This window comes from Amphiura filiformis, chromosome 9 (assembly GCF_039555335.1).
Source record: "Amphiura filiformis chromosome 9, Afil_fr2py, whole genome shotgun sequence".
Taxonomy (NCBI): domain Eukaryota; kingdom Metazoa; phylum Echinodermata; class Ophiuroidea; order Amphilepidida; family Amphiuridae; genus Amphiura; species Amphiura filiformis.
In genome coordinates this window covers 69224267-69250893 of record NC_092636.1, presented here as the reverse complement: position 1 = coordinate 69250893, position 26627 = coordinate 69224267, and the positions used below count along the sequence as shown (strand labels likewise).

The 26627-nt window shown below is 38.3% G+C and overlaps 1 protein-coding gene and 1 non-coding gene across 2 annotated transcripts; both read right to left on the bottom strand.

Moving 5' to 3' along the window:
- Positions 1-10366: 10366 nt before the first annotated feature.
- On the bottom strand, positions 10367-24966 carry LOC140161390 (uncharacterized). Its single transcript, XM_072184904.1, has 9 exons — positions 24896-24966; positions 24603-24669; positions 19452-19515; positions 16212-16821; positions 15196-15878; positions 14473-14625; positions 13559-13720; positions 13026-13103; positions 10367-11880 (listed from the first exon to the last, which is right to left on the bottom strand). The coding sequence occupies exons 3-9, from the start codon at positions 19512-19514 to the stop codon at positions 11350-11352; spliced, it is 2280 nt and encodes a 759-aa protein (XP_072041005.1). The 5' UTR covers position 19515; positions 24603-24669; positions 24896-24966; the 3' UTR covers positions 10367-11349.
- Trnas-aga (transfer RNA serine (anticodon AGA)) lies at positions 14331-14404 on the bottom strand. Its single transcript has one exon. It is a non-coding gene; the product is annotated as a tRNA-Ser (tRNA).
- Positions 24967-26627: the final 1661 nt, after the last annotated feature.

Here is a 26627-nt window from a genome sequence, read left to right as displayed (position 1 = left end):
ATTGAACCAGGTACGTGAGTTGATTAATATTCATGAGGGTGAAGATGGCAAACTTTGTTGATTTTATGGTTGTATCACTGTCTATCCAGATGAATCAAACCAGGTGCGTGAGTTGATTTGATGGTCGTGTCTCTGGTGTTAAAGCAATAGCTAATGCAGGTTAGCTACAATATATCCTAATAATTATGGCTGATAAAACCGAGATGCAGTACAAAATATCTTGAAATCCAGATTTCCTACGTTTATGTACATGTGGAAAATTATTTTATGTTAGATTTTATATGTGGAAAATTATTTTATGTTAGATTTTATTTTAAACAGGTGAATATCTGCTGATCTGAGTGCCTCGAAATGCAGTGAGAATAACTGGACTTCTCATCAAAAAGAGGAGCCGTCAAGCTAGTAATAACATTATATTAATATTTTGTTCTTTAGATTTTGCATGCGTTAACAGACCACCACATCACTTCCAAGTGTGACTTTGATATCACACGTGATTCCGTTTTTGGCGATTACACTGGTGATCTTCGTCATATTCTTTGTAGGATCATTGCTCGCACAGACTCACAGGTCGTCAAGTTGTCCATAAATACCGAAGTAAGTTTATCTTGAATAAGTTATTCTGACTTTCGCACCCATTATAGCTCATTATCTAGGTTTGGAGCATACGAATGAATTAGCTTAACATGCTTAACTATAAGGCGTGCCAGAGTAGTCAGGGTCCACGTAGCGATCGCGATCCCTGGCAGATTTTGGCAATTTCAAAAATTTCTTATAATGTAGCCTATTGTGGTTCTTGTGATATAAGTCGTTTTTATGAAGATGTCTCGTTTCGACACTCTTTACATCATAACTCAAGAATCACAAGACCTACAAAGGTGTAACTGTGATATTGTAATTCTTTGTCAGGTCAAAATAAGCACAAAATAAGTCAAAATAAGCACAACAATTTTCGCAAGAGGTCACTGACATTTACAATTAGTACTATTCACAGGATATCATGATTCAACCAATTCACAACAGCTAACTACTCTAACTGGCCTTAAAGTAGATAAACTTGAATATCTGAGTGTGTCACATGCGTTCATTATACAAAAACTTTGTGCAGTGGTATTATTAGTAGTGGGCTAAACATCCCACCCCACAAGTCAACATTTAAAGTTATCACTTCATGATACCGTTAATAGTTTATATCTTATGATATTATCTAGAGATGGGAATACAGTTCACTCGAAACTTCGTCGGATGAAAGCATGAAATCGGATCTAGCATGTTCTCGCATGGATTTAGTAAGCACAATGTTATTTATAATAATCATAAAGAGGGGTCGCAAGTTCAAGATTTTCCATCCCAAGGAGTTGTGATCTGCAATAGCTGCCAGGTTTCATATTTTTTAATATTTAGGGGAGAGTGGGGTAATCCCGGGCACCTTTCGTTAAGGCTACACAGGTACAAGATGAAATAAAGTTCATCAGTGAAAATCATATCAATGCAAAGTAGGAGTAATGTTCTAACTAGTAACTAGTTTTTAATAACTCAACATCTATAGTTAATAAGTTATAATTAAAAAACAAAATGGTAAAAAATTATGGGGTAATGCCGGACACGGGGTAATCCCGGACACATGATTGTTGCTAAGAGGGAAAGTGGAGTAGGATGATAATCCCCTAGAATGTATTAGGTACTTCTGTTACCTCAAGCATACAACTACGGGGGTTGTTGTTGTTGTCTATATTTTCGAAATAACAAGTGTCCGGCATTACCCCATCTGTATAGAGACGCATGTGTGTCCGGGATTACCCCTCACGGTCCCGATTTAATTTTTCAGTGCTTGTTCTACTAATCCATTTTAAGATACCAAAATTCATACATCCAGCTAACAATCAAGTATCAAACATAATTGTCATCCATACTTCATCTGTGTCCCTTGTCGCATTAACTGTCACCCAGCTAATAAATCACTTGTCGTAATTTTCACAAAGAAAGACGAGACCCAAAGCGCTGGTAGTAGTACACGTGAGGTACACCTTGAGGTAGCTAATACCCTAAGGTAGTATAATAGTGCCACCATTCTCCGTTTAGCAGCAATCGATGTAACCGGGATTCCCCACAGTCCGGCATTACCCCACTTTCCCCTAGATGTGTAAAATATAGAACGCATACATTGACATGTTTATAATAGGGCATCTATTGCAGATACGACCTTCCCAGCAAACACAAAAATGTTTTTAAAACGTTTTAAACAAGTTACATTTTGGGTTTTGGTTTAGGAAAAACGTTTAAATAACATTAAATGTCGGGTTATATAAAGGTCATGAAAACGTTTTAAAACGTTTTGTATAAAAACGCACTACAACAATATTCTTAAAATGTTTTCAAAATGTTATTGTAAACTATTTTTTGCAAACATTGTTGGCCAAACATTTTGTTAACACGTAAATAACATGTTAAAATATTTTCAGTACGTTGCCATAATGTTTTTGAATGTTATGAAAACGTTTTATACCCTTTATATAACATTTAAACGTTTTTAGGCCTATAACCTTTTGCGAATGATGTCGAAAACGTTTTGTGTTTGCTGAATTCTTGCACTACAACCTTTTGATCTTTCAGCGCAATAAATTATTTTGTTGATTGGTATAAATTCCACTTAAAATCATTTGTCATTTAATTTGTTATTCATTAATTTTTCATTTTTTGGACTATTTATCAGTCAGGAAAATAATTAAAATTGCTGTAAATAGTTATTTCATCATTACAAATAAATTTCCACGATAACAGATTATTCCAATCAGCAGCACAGATTGGAACAGTCGGGGGTTATAAACTATTATATACATCATATATAGATTCCTGTCATCTGATTGGTTAAAAGTGCGGTCATTGAATTAGCTATGCCCCTTTTTAAGAAGTACGTCAAATCTGAACTATTTTCCGGGCAATAGTCATTTAAATCTCTTCTTCTCGATTGAATAATACTGCTGTTTACAATGCGTCATTGCCATGTGCGACATTAAGACTGAAGAGACTGATTTTGTTTTGGCGACACCATCACCGAGTCCACCGTTCCGGTGAAAACAAAATAAGCAAGAAGCAAACAGAGAAATTGTGGCAAAAAACCATGCTAACGAAAGGACTTTCGTTTATAGGACTTCATCGAACTTTTGGGTTGTTCCCTAACATATTATTAATTTATCAAAAATCGACTATGCAGAGTATACCCCGATTGCGGCACTTTCCTCTATAGTCCTTTTAGAATACCCTCAGCTAGGCTGCGTCGTCAGCTTCAGCTTCGCCGAGCTTCTCCTCCCCAAATAAACGAGGTCCTTCTCGAAGGATAACGCTCATTTAATGGGGGGGGCTACATACATTAAGTGTCGATGTAAGTCTATCTCGTTATTACTTTGCTTGCAGCTTGAAGATCAATCAGAAGAGTCCAGATTGGGCAAAATGATATTCGGAAGGATGAATCCGACAGTGTCCAACCATCTGTCCGCCCGAGCCTATTACGAGCTCTGTATGGAACTGAACGCAAAGCAATATCCACCCACAGATTGGCGGTTGCTGATGGCTGAACTAGGATTAGACGAAATGCGATACATTCACGCAATCGAAGACGGAAGAGAAGCCGGTGCCGTTGTTGTTATTAATTTATTCTTTAGTCAGAACAAGGGCAACGTAGCCCTGGAAAGGTTGCATAGCGCTTGCCGAAAGGTCAGACTTGACAGAGCCGTTCAGATCATCGAACGGGATCAACCGCAATTGTGTTCTCAAAAGCGACCAGGTAATCAGGCGAATCTCCTTTCTGATGTTACTCAACAAGAGTCGCCATTGTCATATCAACCCAACAACATAGGACAAGGAATGTTCATCGACCAACAGCAGAAGCAACACTTGCACCTACACAACCAACAACAGCAACCATACCACCACCACCAGCAGCAGCAGCCACAACCTGCGCCGCAAGTAAATGTTATCGTTAAAGGAAAGACACTGAGTTTGCTTAACCATAAGAAATTGTCCTTTGATGACAGCGTTTTGTGTGCAACAGCTGGAGGTAATTGTGCTTAACTTGTTAGTTTAAATATTCTTGTATTTTCTCACCGATTGAAATCACCTTTATATGAAAACACAATATAAATAGCATTGGATATAGTGTGGGTCGTTAAATGTCAGCTGAACGTTGAGTTGCAAACGTTAAGAAGAATTTTTGATGTGGGAATTCTAAAGATATTAATTATACTCATTGTTTCTATCACATTACTACATTTGCATTTATTGGTCCATTTGATTTGCTATTACATGAATTTGCTTTACTATATCTTGAAACTCTAACGCTTTTGTTGTATAATATATTTCGGTTTCCCATATTTATGATTTTGATCAAACAGATTTGCCAGATGACATTCAGCGATGGATTGAAGTGCTCCAACAAAAGAAGATCAAGGACCACCTGTTCAATGGCATCGACCCAGTCCATCTTGTGGAACACCTGTCAGGCGTTCTTGAACAAGAACAGGTGGAATGGGTCAAGCAGACAAAGGAACAGGAAGGAAGCATCCGAGCTTGCAAACGTCTCTTTGGGTTCATCTTCTCTTCTAATAACTTTGAATGGCCGAGTATTCTCATCACAGCGCTAGATGATGCAGGATACCAAACTCAAGCAGCTCTCTTGAAAAGCACATACGAAGAAGCAAGTCTGGGTAGTGCTGGTAAGTAAATTTATCTATACCCATTTTCTTTTTTTACTTTGATCGAATTTTGCTATCTGAATCGCTCAGAGGTTGTTCCGGCGTATTAATGCATTGCATTTATCATTGCCTTTATGATGTTCATGTTAATTGTTATGTCCAGTAGGAGCGTTACCATTGGATAAAACGTAGCAAAGCGACTTAAATTCTTGAAGCCTTTCTTTTGTATTATACTTTTCAGGTTTGCGACAAGAAATTCAAGAATCTCGACGAGCCCCTACATGTAGAAACAACTCAATGGCCAATCTACCACCGACATCAGCTGACGACGAACTTTCAAACTACCCCATTTCTCTTGAGTATGTTGAGAAAGAAACAATTGTATAGTAGTTAGTACCTACGGACTAAGTGTCTCGTAGTTTTGATACAAGGCACTATCCGCCCAAAGCCCACAGAACTATTAAATTTACGTTTAACTAGTGCAGTGTGTGTGCATTGATAGTTTGTCGACGGTGGGGGATTCTCACAATGGGCGTGGTAAGCTCGACCCTGCCTCGCGGACGTACAAACTGACAGTGGTTCGTACAGGCCTACCTATACATGTAGAACCAGATAGTTTCAGGATCTCATGATCACCTTTTGAATATCTTGCAGTGGGCTCCGTCTGTCTACTCCTACTTCCATGGTCTGTGTGTATTAAATAGGCTGCGGTCCCCACCGCCGGCCGGGGAGCCTGGGCTGGCCGCAATTATAGGCCGCAGTATTTTGGAGCGTCTTGAACAATACTAAGTAGTCTCTAAGTGTCTCGGTGTTGTGTATTATAGAAAACAAACAATAAAATAATTTATAATTTTTCTTCAATGTTCACCATGAGAACATTCTGTTAAATTTCCAATATATCGGTGGCGCAGCGGTATGGACTCTACCACAAGTGGAGACTGACTGCGAGTTCGAACCCCGGCGGTGCCATTGTTTTGTGCACTTGGGCAAGGCGCATATGGCCGCTGACATAATTATTCTAACGACATCGCAATAAATGAAAGCGCTTTGATACACGTGAAAGGCGCCGTATAAATATCAACAATTTTTGTTATTGTTGTAAAGTAAATGGTATGTATTTATTATTGCATAGTATTGTGGCGAAATCCATAAACTGGTATCGAGCATCTTAGGCGAGCTGATGGTGAGGGCGCGTGGCACATCCGCACTTGTCTTAACTCGGAGTCGGACTTTGAATGATTGAGACAGAGAGCTAGATTTTTTATTCTATTACCCCACGACCCATTATTCAAAATCGCGCACTGTGATTTGTTGAAACGCGTCACGTGACAGACCATTAATTAGCGATAAAGTGTCAAGGGCAACGAACTTTATGTTCTTCTATCATCACAGCGCACAGCAGAGCGCACAGCACACCTGCTTATGTAGGGGAGAATGGAATGCCAGGGGCGTGTTATTGTATGTGCATACCTGCTTATAGGGGAGAATGGAATGTTAGGTTGTGTTATTGGAATGTGCATACGCTTTGGCTACGCGTATGCGCTCCACCTTGAGGTAAACAACTTGAAATATTTGGGCAAAAAATTTGATATTTTCTCTTTAAATCACACTATTTTGTGGTAATAGAATAGAAATAAAGGGTTCAGCATTATCCTTTACACGCAAATAATGTGTCCTCGGCAGTAAAAACGTTTAAATGCGCCTCACCCATTATTTACGTTTTTATTGCCTCGGACACATTATTTTCGTGTAAAGGATCATGCATTACCCTTTATTTCTTAAATCAAGATTTATTAGGATTTGGATTTGTGGGTGAATCCGGTTTTGGAATTTGTTCCAAAGAGAAGAGAGGGAACAACCAACATTGCGCTAATGTGCCTGAATTCAGAAGGGCCCACAAGTTCACAGATTAAATCAACAGGAAGGATTAGATTGTCGTTTGGCTGATGACGTCACGCGTACAGCATAATACGAAAGTCTAATCCTTTGCAAATATTGTGTTTCAATATATCAAGTTCGTACTAATTAATTTCCATCTTGTGTGTCACGACCGCCAAACATGCCAGATCAGTATACCAACGCCAAATAATGGAAGTATAATGTGGATCCATATAAATAACTAGAGTTGGTTCACCTCTTGGATTTGGATACAGCTTCAGAATTTGACTCAAAATTTGAAAGCTTTATCCAAATCCATTCGTGATTTAAATCAACCAAAAGGTTACTCCACAGTAAAGGATAAGGCGTATGTACTAGATATTCCTCGCATGACCTTGTGGATTTCCGGGTCCACCAACACTGACCACAAAGGGAAATAATAAGATTAACCCAGTGCACCCACTGCACACCGACATCGCCTGGCTAATAATTACTTGGTACAGCAGAGATACTAAAATAAATACCCGGGATCGATACACGTAAATTTGCTATGCACGAGTTTGATATGAGAAGAAAATCTTTGGATACCGGTGTAGAAAATGATGAAGAAACCAGATGTGGTTCCTTGCACATGAATATATATTTTGAACAGATATGATAGTCGCTAGCTTGCGCTTTGAGACAGTAGCTTGCGTCTTGAGTCAAAAACTGCCAATAATTCCGCAATAATTCTGATTTATATGTGCCGAATTCTATAGCGCAGTGTATAGGCCAATCGTGAAGGTTGTCTAAAAGAATATAACCTATGGCATACCATGCCAGGGCGATGTGACTTCATAAGGGCAATGTCGGGGATTATAGGACACAATCGATGGGGAGAGATGAGGTCCGACCAGGTCCGACCGAGTCTCCTACACAGGTTACGCTCCCTGTGGAGGGGCGGAACCAAACTGGCTGATGTGGAGACTAAGCCAGTTTGCGTCGGTCTGATACTCGTCTTTGACCATGCGCAGATCTGGCTGGTCAGGAAGATATTTAACATCCCGAATTTATAATATGCCTACCAGTTCCATCTATAACCGAATTGCTAGAGAATATTTGTTACCATGTTTAATAAATTCGTATTAATCGTATAATGAAACGTGGCCAAATGTATATTTGTGTACATAGTGTGTGGATCCACTCTTCTACGGACTTGGCTACTAAGCATGTCGGGAAGGATATGGCGGTATGCTGACCTGGGTCAATATGTTCTGAGCAGATGAGGTCCGACCAATTGCCTACGACCTTGTGTGCGATCATGTGTAACAGGCAATTCCCGATAATAATAGAGATTCCCTGACCATGCTTGACTGACACACAGCGAGATTAGTCACCGAGCTAATCGGGGCTATTGTCAGTAGCCTTAGTCAGATGTCCTTCAGCCTATTATGCGAAAAACTATTAAACAGGTCGATATGAGTATGCGACTCCGAAGCACCCGATATCATGATTGACTCTATTGTTTCTTTGTATTAAAACTGCCTTGACGTAAAGAAATAATAATGTGGATGTAAGATGAAATAAAAATTGTTTTATTGAAAGGTGTGACTACAAATGTATAATATCATGTTAACATGGTTGATAATGTACTTGAATATAGCATGAGAATAATAAATATGGTATGTATTTACACAGCTGTCTTCGTAAATAATTACTTTTCGGTCTTCTTCTTCAGTTTTCCAGATTGTACAAAATTAAAAACACACTATTTCAAATATTTCAGATTTCTTGGTAAAGACTTGCATTAAAATTATATAGGGATAATGGTTATATAGGATGGTGCACATTATGCATGCTTATTTTCCATCCTATGTGTTTGTTTATCAGTCTACATCGGTTATATTTATAAATGCGCTTTTATAAATACGCACGTGACCACCTTCGCGCTGCCATAACTGCTTGTCCAGTAAGTCTCGATGCGATCTTCTACATAGCGGGTGGTCTTCCTATACATTTGAATGCAAAGGCGGAACAAGATGATACTACTGTGCAGCAAAATTGTCTATTTTGTTCAACTTTGTGATTATATTGTAAACGTTTCTGTCGTTGAATATTTTTTCCGTCGTCAAACACTTTCAAAATGTTGTTTTGATAACATATTACAAATTCGGAATTCCCCCCCCCCCCGGTGTAATAATTTTGCAATTCAATTAATACTAAAATTTGATGATATTTATCTATACAGAGTTCCTATCCCTTTCTGTATAGTGGTCAATGCATGAGGATTTGGTCACGCTTGTTGGTCTTGGTATGTCGTGCACATGAGTCACGTGCGTAATTTATAAAAGCGCATATTAAAATATAACCGAAGTACACTGTTTATAATAATGATACAATTTGTACAAAATCGAAGATGCCCTGTCCATACTCGTTTAGGGGCTTGCACAAAATCGAAGCTTCCATGCCCAGGCTCCCACTCAGGGCTTGTGCGTAAGTCCTGCTTCCCAGCAAATAATTATATGTAAGCCTATACATCATTGGCCAAAAGTATTGCAACTTAAAGGTTAATGTATCATAATTTCAATCCTTAACATAATCGGTATCCTCTCTGCTGAATAACTTAAACGATACTATTATACAGTTTCCATTTAAAACCATAATATACGATTTCGGTCAAATTATAATTTATTTTTTTTATAGTTTATTTGTAAACATAAATTATGAAATAATATTAGTAACAACTGTCAGGAAGGTGGCAACGTTTTCACGTATATTTTGTGGGTCCTGAGAGCACATCAGACATGTCGAATTGCATTCTGAATAGGAGGAATGTCCTTCTGATATCGAATAATTGTGTGGTTTTTTAATTCGTGATATTATAGGCCTACAAATTTTATGGCAAATTATTAAATTTTGATAGTTTTGATATTCAACAGTCCTCAAAGTAAAGGTTACATATATCTAATGATATGAACTTAAAGTTTATGTAGCTGGGATGAAAAGTCGACCATCAATTGAAAATTTTGACCATATTGAAGATATAGGCTTACTTTTCCCCCCAAAAGACCTCTCCCCTCCCGAGGAATGGGACATGGGGAAGAGATGGGCTTATAATTTTTGAACTAATTTTACTACCCCGACCCCTGGGGAACATTGCTAATCTTAGCTACAGAGGTCCTGAAATCGATAAGATATGATAAAACTGATAACCGGGAACGTAACCTAACCTAACAAGCCGTATATCTTTTTCATGGCTTGGAAAGCGATGACCAAAGCGGTGTACATATATCTTTGTAAATAAATAAATATATAGATATTATATTAATGCCATCAAAATATAGTTGGTAGAACATGTGAAGTTTAACCCGGGGTTTAACCCTATCGTTATCCCTGACGTACTCCAGAGTACAAATAATTAGCATTACGTTATCCATAACGTACTCCAGAGTACAAGTAATTACCATTACGTTATCCCTGACGTTCCTGACGAGGGCACGGTGGCTCAGTGGTTACGGCCTTGGACTCATAATCTGAGAGCTTGCTTGATGTGCATGGGTTCGAGTCCCCGTCCCACCACCGTGTTGCGCCCTTGGGCAAGGCGCTTTGCCTCGCTTGCCTCACTCCACCCAGGTGCAATGGGAAGCCGTTAGGGGTTGTCACAGTCGTTGTACTGATGAACCCTGCGCCAATTGTAGGCTGCAAACGTGGTTCCGATATATTCTAATGACGGCGGAATAAATGTAAAGCGCTTTGAGGCTGTTTACGGCATAAAGCGCTATATAAATATCTACATTTATTTTTTTACATTTTTCCTCAGAGTACAAATAATTAACATTACGTTATCCCTGACGTACTCCAGAGTACAATTAGTGTTACGTTATCCCTGACGTAAACAACACTTGCATTGTCATTTCACATCTTGAGTTGCACCTGAGGTTTTCTCCCTGTTACGTGACCACATAAAAAGGTTGATGTTAGCATAGACTGTAGCAGTCTATGGTGTTAGTATAATAGTCAGGACATCATTAGGTACCACTGCCTTAACATAATTGATCATGTCTCACCTCCTTTTTCAACCAAATAGAGGGTCATAACTCTTGCAGTGAGTTGTTTAAGGGTTTGCACAGTATTTTTTGTGGGACATGAGAGCACCAGACACAGCATTCCATTCTGAATACAAGGAATGCCTTCTGATATCAAATCATTTTGATTTTTTTGAATTCGCGATATAATACAAATTGTACGGCAAATTAGTAAATTTGATATTTTTGACATGTAACAGTCCTCGAAGTAAACTTTAATTTGAGGACAGCTCAACCATTTGAGGTTCTACTTAGAACCGTTTTTCTAAGAGTGTACATATCATTAGATTGTACATAAAATTATATCGCGAATTTAAAAAACTCAAAACTATATGATATCGGAAGGACATTCCTCGTATTCAGAATGAAATGACGTGTCGGTGTGCTCCCTTGTCCCACAACAAATATTGAACACACGTTGCTATCCAATCCTTTAAGACACTTGCATCCTAATGGCATCACATGTTATCACGTGATATCACCTTTACATTAGTATGAAGAGATTGTAGTTTATATCAAAGTTGGCTTAGGAAACATATTATCATTTCCATTCTCCACTTCAAGTTCGTCAATAAAGATACATTGTCCATGCTGTCTGTCGAATTTGCCATTGAGTCCATCGAAGAATATTCCTTGACCTTGTTTGTTGGGTTGATATGACAATGGCGACTCATTAGTTGAGTTGTCTCTGAGCATCACTTGACTCATCATATGACTCAGAGAACTAACTTGCTGAGCATGCTGAGTAACTTGCTGAGCATGCTGAGTAACATCTGGAAGGGACTCGTCTGATTATCTGGAAGGAGACTCATCTGATTGTCTAGTTGCGTTTGAAGCATATTACTGCCTTCCAAGCTTTGAAGATCAGCTGTACTGTCCGAACGCAATTGTGGTTGATCTCTTTCGATGATCTGAACAGCTCCGTTAAGTTTAACCTTTCGGCAAGCTCTGTACAACTGTTGCAGGGCCTCATTACCCTTGTTCCGACTGAAGAATAAATTAATAACAACAACGGCACCGGCTTCCCTTCCTTGCTCGAATGCGTGAATATATCGCATTTCGTCCAATCCTAGTTCAGCCATCAGCAACCGCCAATCTGTCGGTGGACTTCGCTTTGCGTTCAGTTCTAAACAGAGCTCGTAATAGGCTGGCGCGGAAAGATGGTTGGACACTCTCGGATTCATCCTACCGAATATCGTTTCGCCCAATCTGGACTCTTGTCTTTTCCCATTCTCCTGATCTGGACGCTACAAAGTAATAATGAGATACAGATTTAATTGCTTTCTTTCATAACCTACACTGATGTGTTATGGGAGCGACGGACGAAATCCTTGCAAGAAGGACCTCATCTATATTGGGAGTAGAGCCGGACGCAGCCGAGCTCGGGGTATTTGAGGCTGCATGCCATGCCGCGGGGCTCGAGGAGGCCGAAGGCCTCAATACTTAGTTTTTAACCTCAGCTAGCTGAGAGTCTTTTCGCAGGACCAGAAGGGCACCGCGGAGTGGTTCGAGTATACTGGGTGGGGTCTCTCATATAAAACATAGATACCCCGGACAGGACTTGTATTGTAATCCTTGACAGGACTAGGTGCTCGATTATCATTTGAGAGACGTTTCCTGTTCTCCTCACACTATAACCCATAGTCCTACTGCTGAAATGTTCATATATAGGACGTGTCAAGTAAAGGCCGGCTGTGCTCATTGCCTCCACCATGTCAGTAGCGCAGCTTGCCTTTTCCGATGTGGACGACATGAAAGGCGCTGTACAAATCGAAGCTATAGTTTTTACCTTAAGTTGTACTTTTGCACATATTCTATTGTCTAGCTTTAAAAATGTTCATTTTATTTCAGGTATACATCGAGGGGTTGTAGCGCCAGCCAGGAGTCCATATCTGCAATAGCTGCCCTGTTTGACAATTTCTGTATTCTAATCACATCTTAAAATATGACACATGGCAGCCGTTGCAGATGTGGCCATGGACGAAGAATAGAGCACGAAGATGGACTTGCAACTCCGTTCGTCGAAGTGAGGCCAGCGATGTCGTCACGCTTGCAACATGTGGACGTAGGTGGCAGCAGCATTTTTCTTTAATTAGCATAAGTCTCCACAGCACTACGCATATTTTTTTACGTAGCTTTTAGTACTATCGTGGTGGCAGCAGCATTTTTCTTTACTTTTCCAATATGGCGCCGCCCGTGAATCAATTTGGTGCCTGTTGGCGACGCCATCGGACGCCATGTTAGCGCAGGGTAATACACAGGGAAAGCCGACGCTGTGCCACCTTTTTGTATTGCGCTAGTATATGAGTTGCAACGGCCTGATGTGGCCGTCTTGGGAGGAATGTCTTTAAATTGCGACTCCTCGTTATTAATATAATAACATTGTGCTTACCGAATGCATGCAAGAACATGCTAAGTCAGATTTCATGCTTTCATCCGACGAAGTTTCGACTGAACTGTATTTCCATCTCTAGATAATATCAAAAGATATAAAACTATTAACGGGATCATGAATTGAGGATTTTTCTTAAACCAAGAATAGCATAATGCAGATTTGTAGGATCTGAACAAAATCATTTAGTTAAAGAAAGTTTTGTAAATTATAAAGCACAAAATAACAAAGTTTTGTAATATATAATTATAATCTTTGTGAGAAGAAACTTATCTAAATAGTTGTGCATTTTCCCAGATACAACCAACGCATGTGACACACTCAGATACTTGCAATTCAATCCAGGTTAAGTCATTCATTCAATCGTATTCTCCAAACTAATATCGGCTGCTAAAGCCAGAATCACTTATCCAAGATACCCAGGACTGAGTGACATGTCTTCAGTGCATTTATTAGAGTCAAGCACTGGATGTACAAAAAGTCTACATAATTGAAGGTATTTATTGCATTGAAGACATAATTATTATACTTACTTCAGTATTTATGGACAATTTGACGACCTGTGAGTCTGTGCGAGCAATGATCCTACAAAGAATATGACGAAGGCCACTAGTGTAATCGCCAAAAACGGAATCACGTTTGATATCAAAGTCACACTTGGAAGTGATGTGATGGTCTGTTAACGCATGCAAAATCTGGAGAACAAAATATCAAAATAATGTTATTACTAGCTTGACGACTCCTCTTTTTGATGAGAAATCCAGTTATTCTCACTGCATTTCGAGGCACTCAGATCAGCAGTTATTCATCTGTTTAAAATAAAATCTAACATAAAATAATTTTCCACATATATAAATAAAGTAGGTAATGGGGATACGCATCCTGCACAAGAACAAATAAACACAATGGGGAACGATTGCTCGCTACGAGAGGAAACTGAATATATTAAATAAGAAAGAGTGAACAGTTTACCAACCCAAAGTGTTACAATTAAACAAGACAACATATACACCAATCCGAGAAGCATTTACTGTATTTGGCCCTCTATTGACGGCAACACGGATGTACCAGAGCGGGAGATTTAATTCGTAATTCAATACTCATGATTGTGTATTGAATATCACTGTTGTGTACAATTCCGGGTACAATTCTGTATAGCACACAATAAATAATGGATGGAACCCCCGACCTCGGGACACCGCAGTTTTACATCGGGGACACCGCAGTAATGGCGAAGTCGGATAGGTGTATAAATACAAATCCCGACCGGCACACAACCCAACTTGAAAAAAAAAAGCAAGGGAATGTGCCGGCGCGGGAATCGAACCCACGACCTTCCGATCTCTAGACGGACGCCTTATCCATTAGGCTACCAGCTCCCACTGATAAACGGTGGTTAAAACTGGGTCTAATCTTCACCCTCACGAATATTAATCTACTCACGTACCTGGTTCGATTCATCTGGATAGATGAGCTGCCATCCATTCTTCAGATCTTCTAGTTCAATTTTGACATCTTCACCCTCATGAATATTGATGAGTGTATTGCCATCTGATAATGGAAAGTAGCCCAACCTGCGAGCAGCTTCATCGTCCACTTCCTGGTGATTTTGATAACAGAAAAAAAAACATCTTACACTATCTACATAGCCTCAGTCTAAATTTTGTTTAACCCCTCGGTCGCTTGTGAAAATTTCCAGACATTCTGCTTGTTTTCCACACATAAAAGGCAGTAGAAAAGAATATCACTGCTGTGAATTTGTGTAATTGTATAATTGATTTATGGATGTGATATTATGTGGGGGTATGTAGTTGGGTAAGTGTTTGGATGGTGTGTTGTGATTACATGAAGGGTATTTTGTTTACGGAACATTTCTGTAGAACACACAATTCGAGTATAGCAGTATACAGACAGCAAAAGAATTAAGGTCATTAAAGTCATTTCCGCCCCTGCATACCCTAAGTAAAGGCAGATATGCCACAATTATATAGAAGCAGCAGCCAATAGATGCGTCTATTAACTCGGATTTATGCAACTGAATCCTAAGGAAGTTGCAGATTACTCCATTGTTGTTCAACGGATCAATCGTTGTTAACATTGCAGGATTTTTTGGTCACACTAAGCTACGTTATTCTAAGATGTCTATATTGGTAACAACCTGAAGACGTACCTTTTGGTCCGATGGCTTAAACATACAGACAAATAGATGAAACGTATCTTGCTTGGGTTGAAATGGTTTTCCAAAGGCACTGAGCTTAAATCCTCCTTTCTTAGTTGATTGCGCACTCTCTGGTAGCTTTTCCGTCTTGAAATCAGAAAAATGGTTAAGCATGAGATGAACAGTACCGTCGCCGTCTGTGAAACACCTGTTGGCAGACTGTTCTGTTAGGTTTGTCCATCCCTGATTCAGATCTCCGCCTGATTCCTTGGTGTACACACTAAACGGAGAATTGTTGTGCGAAGAGGGAAAAGAAAGTACAACACCGAATATTCCGTCTTGAAATCGAATACCAGAAGGACCACATCGGATGATTGGTGATGTATTATTACTATTCCCTGTTCCGTTTGTACCATCGTAGTGATTCAAATAGATGTAGATCTCTTGCAGGACTCCTTCTGGTAAGGCACCAGGTGGAATGTAAAGATGTACAGATGTGTCTGGTATGTCAAGATAACCACCTCTATGGTCAAATATTCCAGCACAGAAATCCGATGTTAGGAAGATAATATCCAGTTGTTCCTCTTTGGTTTTATTGCAGAGGACATCATGAAATCTGCGGCGCAAAGTGTTAAGACGGTTATCATTAGACTCTCGTCTTCGAATGCTTCCATTGCTGGGTTTATTTTGTCTTGCTGAAAGAAACACAAATAAAGAGAAACCTAAGTACAACATTAAAATGTTTACTGTCTTTTTGAAAAACAAGATGTAATTTTTAACATACGCAACAGGAAGTGTGAAACTTTTGTAATGATCTCATCAGTAATCTTTTTTATTATTATTATTTCATTGTTTCACTGTGACCTTCAACTACGATTACCATGTACCAATGATCAATTTTATTTTTCGAGAGCGGAAGTGTCGAATAGCTCCTTCAATACATTTCTTTAGCCACGAAGTGGACGCATCAATCCTATTAGTGTGTGTACTAACTTAAGGTGTTTAATGCTAAATATCTATATACATACCTGATGGAAAATCATCTTCAGTGTAGTCATCCGAACTAGTGCAATCCATATCACTGAAATGGCTACCAAGACTTGTTGGTGAAGCAGGACCAGAGTCATCTATCAATGGTATAGCCGTTGCCAAATCTATCTTAGTACCTTTACTGGGTCTGTAATTACTGCTGCTGTCATCGTCAGTTGGAGAACTCTGAAGACATCTCATATGTTCACGATTCATTAATTCAGGATAATCAGGAGCGATTGTGATGGTCATTTTGTTGGACGTACCGTTGTCTTGATGAGATGAAGACCTCATGGGATTATCAGATTTGTAAGTTGTAACAAAAGATGATCGACTATTTCGGCTTTCACGTGCAGTGCCAGAAGACGATCGCGACGTTGAGACAGATGTCATTGTCATTGGACTTCCTCTCGCAGCTCGTCGACGTTTGCCACGGTGATGACAAGCGCATAGTATAACACCAGTTAGGATAAATAGGAAAGCAATGACACCAACTACAATTATAGCTATCAAGACTCCATGGTTATGTCTACCATGTGGTGGCAGCTGACTAGAATCGGGAGTACGTTCACTACTTGTTTCTTCCTTTCCTTTATTTGATTGATCCGACTTGAAAGGCAAATTAGGAGAAAGAGGAACATTAAATACATAACTTAAAGGAGTATTTCGTGATCCTAGCATCCTCTTTTTATGACATTTTTCAGTACATATCCACGAAAAAACCTATTCCCAAAATTTCAGTTGATTCCGATTTTGCGTTTGCGAGTTATGCATGATTATGGGTTGTATTACACTGCTCCATAGACAATGCGTTGTAATTTCGTTCTGGTATACCAGAACGAAATTCAAATTTCACGATATCTTTGCTAAACAAATTAATCTGCAAGAAATATTTTGTACATAAACATTATGTAGCCAGAGGTTTCCAGTTATATAAAAATCTCAACTTTTTTTGAGAAAAGTGGGGGGATGAGGCTGTGGATCACGAAATGCCCTTTTAAGAATCATGGAACTAAGAACATGAAGAAAGGAAAGACAAAGCAATAAAAAAAATTATTGAAGAGTGATTTTCTACCATTGTATTTTACAGATGTATATTTTTTACATAAATTTGCTGAATATTGTCACACCATTTCAAACAGAAACAAAACTAGACTAAGCTGTGGTCTAACCCACGAACACAGCCGTGTTGTTACCCCTAATGACCTTTGACCCCAAAATATATGAAAACGGCCATAGACATTGGCTAATGTCAATGCATGGGTGCATGTGGCACCACTTTGCTATGTTACTTGTGACAGAAGGGGCATTTTGAAGGTTTTTCGTCTCAGACCGGAAGTGACCCCTTAATGACATTTGACCCCAAATAAAAAATACCACATATGAATTGGGTACCCACAATTCATGTGTGAACATACCGTTACTGTCCTATGTTTTTCTTAGCAAATAAAAATTTTTGACGGTTTTCGTTTTATACCGGAAGTGACCCCTTAATGACCTTTGACCCCAAATCTGTGAGGACCCCATAGACACTGGATAATAACAATGCATGTATGCAAGTGGTGTTACTGTCCGACGTAATTTGTGGGAGAAGAAGCATTTTAAAGGTATTTCGTTTTGTACCGGAAGTGGCCCTTAATGACCTTTGACCCTAAATAAAAAATACCACATATACACAGGGTAATTACAATTTATGTGTGAACATACCGTTACTGTCCTATGTTTTTCTTAGCAAATAAAAATTTTTGAAGGTTTTTCGTTTTATACCGTAAAGTGACCCCTTAATGACCTTTGACCCCAAATCTGTGAGGACCCCATAGACACTGGGTAATAGTAATGCATGTGTGCAAGTGGGTTCACCGTCATACGTAATCTGTAGGAGAAGAAGCATTTTAGTTGAAATCACGTTTTTGACCCCTATGACCCCAGCGTGACCTTTGACCCCACGAATTTCATGTGACATGTAGGGGCATGGTCAATGATGATTGTGACCAAGTTAGGTCCAAATCGGTGTAAGCATGTGAGTGCTAGAGCAAATGTAGTGGTCGGCAGAAAGAACCTGTAAGAAAAAAGACACAGCCGTGACTAAACGTCACGGCTGTCACGGCTGTGTAACAAAACCCCTTCTTTGTCTTGGCTCTATGCGCAAACGTAAATTTAAGAACATGGTCATGATGGTGTAAGAAGACTGAGATAGTACTAGGAAACTATCTATTTATTGAGACAGAGATTTAAGATTGTTTTCATGTTCAGTTCATATTTAATTTGAATTGTAGTTGCAAAATTATTAATCAAAAATAGGTTCCTTCCTATTCTGAGCCTTGTCTGAAGTACGTGACATAATGATGAAATTGATTATTCGACTAAACTGCTCAAATAAAGAAAGTCCGCAGTCATGTAACCTGTTCTACATCGAACCCTGATCTTGTTATGACAATTTGATTGATAAAGGCGTGTGCAGAATTTTGTTAGCTCCAATTTGATACCAAATTTGCTACCCAAAACTCTAAATTCACAGAGATTGATACCTGTATATGAAATTTGGTGCATTTTCAAAAGTTGCAAATTAAAAACGGAGCACGCGGATCTGTAGGTGAATGGCAGAGCTCGACCATTAACATAGCCCGAAACAACCGCTAGGTCCTATCGATCGCATCGTGCCCTAGTATTCATCAGTAAAGCACTGTAACAATCCATGCGTTTTAAATTAACAATTTAAAAAAAGCGCGCACTTCGGATAGTCGACATGGGTTCATCGTGGGCAAACAAGCTTGACCACATTGCCACGCTAAGCAATTTCGACCGCGTGTATCGTTTTGATTTGCAACTTTTGAAAATGCACCAAATGCCATAAACTGGTATCACTCCTTGTTACTGTTGAGTGTTTGGTAGAAAATTTGGTATCAAATTAGAGCTAACAAGATCCCGCACACGACCGTATCAATCAAATTGCCATAACAAGATCAGGTTTTGAAGTAGGACGAGTTACATGACTGCGGACTTTCTTTATTTGAGCAGTTTATTACAATAAAACCGATTCAGCATATTGAGAGCCGGGATTTCGTGAATGTCTGGCACTTCGGGTATGTTGCCTTGAGGCATCACAATTTATATATTTATTATGATAATTATTTATTTCCATTTAATAATATTTCATTGAAGCATTTGGATTTATAAAATGACAAAAACAAAACACTTTAAATGTGACTGAATGAAATACTGAATGGTTGTCATCTTACCGCTAGGCTGGTTGCCAGCAATGCCAACCAGAAAGCCAGACGTAAATACTGATTTGCATCCATTCTGTAACAGGAAAAGGAAAGAACGTTTTCAAAGAAATTGCCGTTTCTAATGTTTACTTACTTATTTATTTGTTTAGTTAGTTATTATTTCATTTGTTGAGAGTTCTGAGCACAAAGAAATAAACATCTACCAAAAAGTAGTTACCCCCCAATGAATGACCATTTCCAAAACGGTTGGTCGTGTGCAAAATGTAGAACATGCATTCGAAGCAGAATTCATTTCTGTACATTATGACATCGTTTGTTGCAATGGCCTCAATATTGATGTCGCAGCGTACATTTAAATGAGAGTAACCCAAGATTTGAAAGTTGCAGAAAAAGCCTATTGCCTTGTATTCACTGTCCATGGAAGGAAATGTTTTCAGCTCTCATTGGATTATCTTTTTTGTTTCATGCTCTTGAAGGGATCAAAACATGTGATAATCAATTTAAAAAAATCATCATTCACATCTGTGGTCATTGTTCACTTAATCCCACATTAAAACATGACAAGTTCAATGTTTTTGTGGACCAAGTAAGTCACAAGAAGTGGAAGACCAGTGGTTACATATTGTCACCCTCATAACCAAACTGCCTAAGTCATTATTACATGTTTCTCATTTGCAATTTTGATTTTCTGGTATTTTTTGGTAAAACCGCCAAATCAGGAAATTTTGAATCCTACCACTAAAAGGACAATTTGCCATTGAAGGCTATTTAGGACCTTATTGGTCAGAAAAAATATTGAAATTTTCCTGTTATAATTAGACATTACGGGAATAGAGATCACTGATGTGAATAATGACAATTGTTATTGTTTATCACATGTTTTGATCCCATCCAAGAGCATGAAACAATCCTTCAATGGATACTGAATACGAGGCAATAGGATCTTACTGCAACTTTCACATCTAGATGTACGCTGCGAAATCAATATTAGGGCGTTTGCAACGATGAGGTGTCAAAATGCGTAGAAATAAATTCTGCTTCGAACGTATATCTCACATTTGGCATACGATTAACCATTTTGGAATATTGGTCATTCATTAAGGTGGGTATGAGGCCAATCTGGGCTTGTTAAAAACTGTGTTTTACTCCCATCCAACTCAATTTCTTTCACTGCATTATGTAAATGTTTATACTAGAGTCCATTTTATTTTTGAAATGGAGGCATCAAATTTGACGTTGAAAATGAAATAGGTCTTTTCAGTCCATCTGCATCCTTTATCCCGCATATTTATTCAAGGAAATATAGATATCAAATTCAGGGTATGCATGTTAAAGTTTTACATGTACTACCGACACTCTATCGAATTCTTTACTTGAAATAATCTATTCAGCTAATGCGAACTGAAGGTATGCTCAAGTCGAAGGTGAGTTTTTTTATAAGCTCACTTACTTTAACAATGCTAAGTTTAAAACTGTACTACTAATAGTCCTGGCCCTAGCTAGGACCCGGCCTACACCGGATAGGGCAGAGATTTTGACACTTGATTTGGGTTATTGGACCTCTGAGGTTGATGAATCACGGAGGTGCTTTTGCGAAAGCGGCTGCGAATTCGAGAAATCCAAGATGGCCGCCGGCGGCCATTTTGAAAATTTTAAATTTTAGTTTTCACTCAATATTCATGTGTAATACATCATTCTATAGGTTTTTGCATACAAGGAATCAATTTCTGACATTATTTTTATGATTGAAGGTCAGTATAACATGTTTACATTCAAAATGGCCGCCGAATGGTTGCCAAAAGATGGGGTTTTCATTAAAATGCATTTAGAATTCAATATTTTAACTTATTTGATGTTAAAAATAACCATGGGATGCTGATATTATGGTGACAACAAAGCATAAGTCGTCTATGTCATTTCTATCATCTCCTGGATATGTTTAAAAATCAAAATGGCTGCCAAAATGGCCGCCAAAATAGTCTTTTTTTTTAAAATGTGTTACAGGAGTATTATAAAGTACCAGATTTACAATGAAATGGTGCCAAACATTGTGTTCTTTTGTATTCAAAGTATCCCTCTGGTAAAGGGGTAACAATATGACATCGGCATCAATTAATATTAAATCATATGGGCATGTAAACATTCAAAATGGCCGCCAAAATGGCTGCAAAACATGATTTTTTCATTAAAATGGTATTTAAAACAGCATTTTAATAGATGTTGTGTTAAATATTTCCATGGAACGCTGATATAATGTTAAAGGGATATTTCTATCCCAATTTCTTCCTGCTCATGTGTTTTTACATTCATAAAAGAATCTTAAATCCTAAATTTCATGCAAATCGGACATTCCGTTGGCGAATTATGGACTATAACATACCGTATATTTCAATGGTCCATAGGATTGTGTGTTATACTTTCGTTGGCGACAGAATAAAATTCAAAATCGAACATGTTGGCCGGTTTCTCTGGAAAGGGAATATATTTGCAAGATTCCTCTTGCACATGATCATTATGCACCTAGTATATAAGGGGTCCCGTTGGTATGAGCATGCCGGCAGAATCATTTTACGACAAAATGTTAACCATATGCCATGAAGCTGAAAAATGACATCTCCTGTAAAAACTGGTATCTTGAAAGTTGGTGTAACAGTCATTTAAAAGAATATAATATACTCTTTTAAATGACTGTTACACCAACATCAAAATATTATTTTGGTGGCCAAGTTGAATTTTAAACATGCCCAATTACCCATAAGTCCATGCTGTTTTCCTATTACTGCTATGCTATAATGATTATGTGGGAAAATACTCTCCTTTTATGGCACCATCCCTTGAAAACCAGATACCTAGTGTCGCTGTAACAGATTTTGATGAAAAAATAATATTTTGGTGGCCATTTTGGGAGTCACTTTTATTTCTTTGAACTTACCCATGGGATAATTTTGAATGACATATTTTACGTTACCCTTCTGCCACAAAGATATTTTTGGATCTCGAAGAAAGCACTCATGTGTCACCATTTCCTTAAAAAATCAGATAAATTACATGTTGTTGAGACATAATATTATCAAAAAAAAACTACTTGCATGGTCATTTTGGAGAAAAAAAAAGAAAGGAAAGAAAGCACTATTGTTGCACATAATACATTATGTAAATTGTAAGTTGCTGGAAGGTATGGGTCTTGCTTAAAATGCCATATAGTTGAAAGCTTTCCATCCTGTTTCTGTTTTGCGGAATTTGATGGAAAACAAAAAATAGACTATGGGGCAGGTTGGCCCACTTGTGCTGGGGCAGGTTGCCCCCATTGTGTTTATGGGCAAGAGTTATGCATACTTTCTCCATTTTCACCCATTTTGTGTCAAATGAAGCAAAATACAATTTACACACCAACACTAGTCAGTTCCATGGATAAAATTGTTCAAAGGCGGAGTATAGTACAAAAAAATCTATATTGCTGTCCTATTTGAGCACTTTTTGACTGGAAATAGCAATATTTCAATATCATATTTCTTTATAATTGGGAATTTGTACATAAAAAGTAATTCATCACTCAGAATAGTTAATAATGAACAAAAAAAGTCAATTACAATTGTTATTCACAGCCTTTCAGTTTTTCGTTATGGGTTTTATAAGATGATTGGTTAACGTTATTTCCTTGATTTTAGCTATTTCCTCAAGAATGACCCATGATGGCGCAAAATGAATTTTATTTTTTGATTATCTTGGAACTATGATAGGTGATATCTTACCGCAGTTGTAACTTTAGAATGTTTTATTGGAAAGAAATATGGCAATAACACACGGTTGTGCATAGAGGGCCAACCTGCCCCGTTTGGTGGGCCAACCTGCCCCGGCCTGGTTAATTTTCTTTTCGCTCTCTCCTACAACTACTATAACTTTTGTATAAGTCACAGAGCCATATAAATTTGTTAGCATTTACCTAGAGTAAACAGCTCTCAAGTATCAAATTGAGAGCCTCCTAACCCACAAACTGAGCTCTCCAGATAAGTGGGGAAAAAGGGGGCCAACCTGCCCCGGTCTCCCTTACTAGGTGCATAATGATCATGTGCAAAAGGAATCTTGCAAATTTATCTTATAAATTTATAATTTCTATCTAGAGAAACGGGCCGAAATGTTCGATTTTGAATTTCATTCTGTCGACAACGAAAGTATCACACACAATCCTATGGACCATTGAAATATATGTTATAGCCCATAATTCGCCAACTGAATGTCCGATTTGCATGAAAATTTGGGTTTAGGTTTCTTTCATGAATGTAAAAACACATGAGCAGGAAGAAATTTGGATAGAAATACTCCTTTAACATTATATCAGCGTTCAATGAAAATATTTAACACAACATCTATTAAAATGCTGTTTTAAATATCATTTTAATGAAAAATCATGTTTTTGCAGCCATTTTGGCGGCCATTTTGAATGTTTACATGCCCATGAGATCATATTAATTGATGCTGATGTCATATTGTTACCCTTTACCAGAGAGATACTTTGAATACAAAAGAACACAATGTTTGGCACCATTTCATTGTAAATCTGGTACTTCATAATACTCCTGTAACACATTTTAATGAAAAAAGACGATTTTGGCGGCCATTTTGGCAGCCATTTTGATTTTAAACATATCCAGGAGATGATAGAAATGACATAGACAACTGACCATAATATCAGCAACCCATGGTTATTTTTAACATCAAATAAGTTAAAATATTGAATTCTAAATACATTTGAATGAAAACCCCATCTTTTGGCAACCATTTGGCGGCCATTTTGAATGTAAACATGTTATACTGACCTTCAATCATAAAAATAATGTCAGAAATTGATTCCTTGTATGCAAAAACCTATAGAATGATGTATTACACATGAATATTGAGTGAAAACTAAAATTTACAATTTTCAAAATGGCCGCCGGCGGCCATCTTGATTTCTCGAATTCGCAGCCGCTTTCGCAAAAGCACCTCTGTGATTCGTTAACCTCAAAGGTCCAATAACCCAAATCAAGTGTCAAAATCTCTGCCCTATCCGGTGTAGGCCGGGTCCTAGCTAGGGCCTGGACTATAAGGAGCTTTTAATCTCACTTCAGTCTTTTAACTGTAGGAACGCGTAATCTACCAGGACAAACATCATCGACTTACCTTTCTTCCTACATCGTATGGTACTTTCACTTGAAGCGTACTGCATGGACCAACTACTTATGCGGAACTGAAATAGTAAAATGAAATTCCATCATGATGATCTATATATAATATATAGAAAGTTACACATATCACAATCGTAGTTCAGATGCACTTTAACAGATCAGGTATAAGGGAATACCGTGATGTGCGAAGTTACCTTAAGACACAGTATTCTCTCCCATATATTTATCTATATATATATATCTATATATCGTGATATAATACCTAGTTTTACACATTATTTGACTTACCTGGTTTTTGTAAATATATGGACGCCAATTATACCATACGCCGCGAGGAAATACACGCTTCACAGAATTCCTGGTATGTTTTAGTGGGAAAAACTAAAAGTGACTCATAACTTTAAATATAGTCAACAATTTCTGTTGAATACTTACTATTGTATATAGTGAATAAAATAAGCAGCCCATGGCAATCAGTGAAATTGAATGGTTGTTATCAAACAAGTTCAGGTGGTGTGATTTGCACAAATACCATTCTTAACAAGATTGTGTTCATGTAGATCGACACAAAAGGTTTATTTTTGATTAATAGAAATAAATAATATTCAAGACAAAGTTGATACAATCAAAAGAGTGCAATACGTTTGAAAGAGAAAGATTGAGGTAAAAAAAAGCCTCACGGGTTTACGCGCCAAAATCGTTATTGCAATTTGGGACATTTCTCTCTCTCTCTCTCTCTTTTATATTTATTCTTAGTTTTTTCCCTTATTTTTGTTCCATTTAATGGTATAGCAATTATACATTCTTTATCGTACACTGCTAATCACACTAATGGCAGGTGATATGACATCATTCTGTTGCGCTATGAAACACCGCGTAGTAGTCAAAGCGTGAAGTTGTGCATGGAATTTGTTTTATGAATCTGCAAGTATACATGACATAGGAAAATATTTTCCCACATTCAATAAACGAGATAAAAGAATGCCGTAGGACAATGACATTTTATTACCTGAAAGACCTTTAATACAAAAGTAGTTTCAACATATTATAAACAAAAAATAAAATAAAAAATGCCATTTATCCGGACATTTATACAGCGATTTACATTTATTCCGCTGTCGTTAGAATATGTCAGTTGCCATAAAATTCCCAATGAATGCGCATACCTTTGGGCGGCGCTCAATGGGCAATATTCCTAACAGCTCCCCATTTCACCCCTGGGTAGAGAGAGACAAGTGAAGTAAAGCGCCTTGCCCAAGTGCACAACACGATGGCACCACCGGGGTTTGAGCTCGCAATCCTCCCATGATCACTGCGGTGGCGCAACATGTGTACCATGAGCACAGTACCGCATCCAAATGAGGCGACTTTATAATATATAATTATAAGGGGAAAACTTCGGGAAAATACAAGAAGAACAACAATGAACGAACAGCTATTTCTACAAAATGTTAAGCAAAAGTCATTTATCATTCTTGATTATGATGACGAAGCTTCTTCTTACACAGATATATTTGTGTAGAGGGAACATAATCTGGCTGGCTGTATTCATTCAGGACACTCTCGATTCCATCCAGATTCTGGCCGGGGATTCCGGTCTCCAAATGCAAGGTCCATGACTTTCGCGAAGGTCGCAGGAGCATTGCATAAGCCAAATGGCATTCTGCTGAACTAGCTTGAACTCATACAATACTCCAGTACCTGCTCTGAATGTGGTCTCCTCTCTGTCTTCAGGTGCTACAGGTATTTCGTAGAAACCATGTGCTAAGTCGAGGATGCAGAAGTATTGCGCACCACCGTGCATCTAACGCTTCTTCAACCCGGGGAAAAGTATAAGCGTCCTGGACACTATTCTCGTTGATGGTTCTGTAATCAATACAGAATTGAAGCTTTCCATCACGTTTGCGCCAGCACAACAGCAGAGGCGTAGGGACTGGATGAAGGTTGGATAATACCCTGTTGAATCGACTGCAGGTAATCCCGCACTTCATCCCATTGATGATGTGATGGAAGCCTGCGG

What these genes read in the sequence shown, in the direction of transcription:
- LOC140161390 (XM_072184904.1), bottom strand. Translation starts at nt 19,514, where the DNA reads ATGGATGCAAATCAGTATTTACGTCTGGCTTTCTGGTTGGCATTGCTG. An exon ending in ATCCAGATGAATCGAACCAG is followed by an intron (nt 13,721 to 14,472) that starts GTACGTGAGTAG and finishes TTTGTTCTCCAG; the next exon opens with ATTTTGCATGCGTTAACAGA. An exon ending in CATGTTCTTGCATGCATTCG is followed by an intron (nt 11,881 to 13,025) that starts GTAAGCACAATG and finishes ATTACTTTGTAG; the next exon opens with CGTCCAGATCAGGAGAATGG.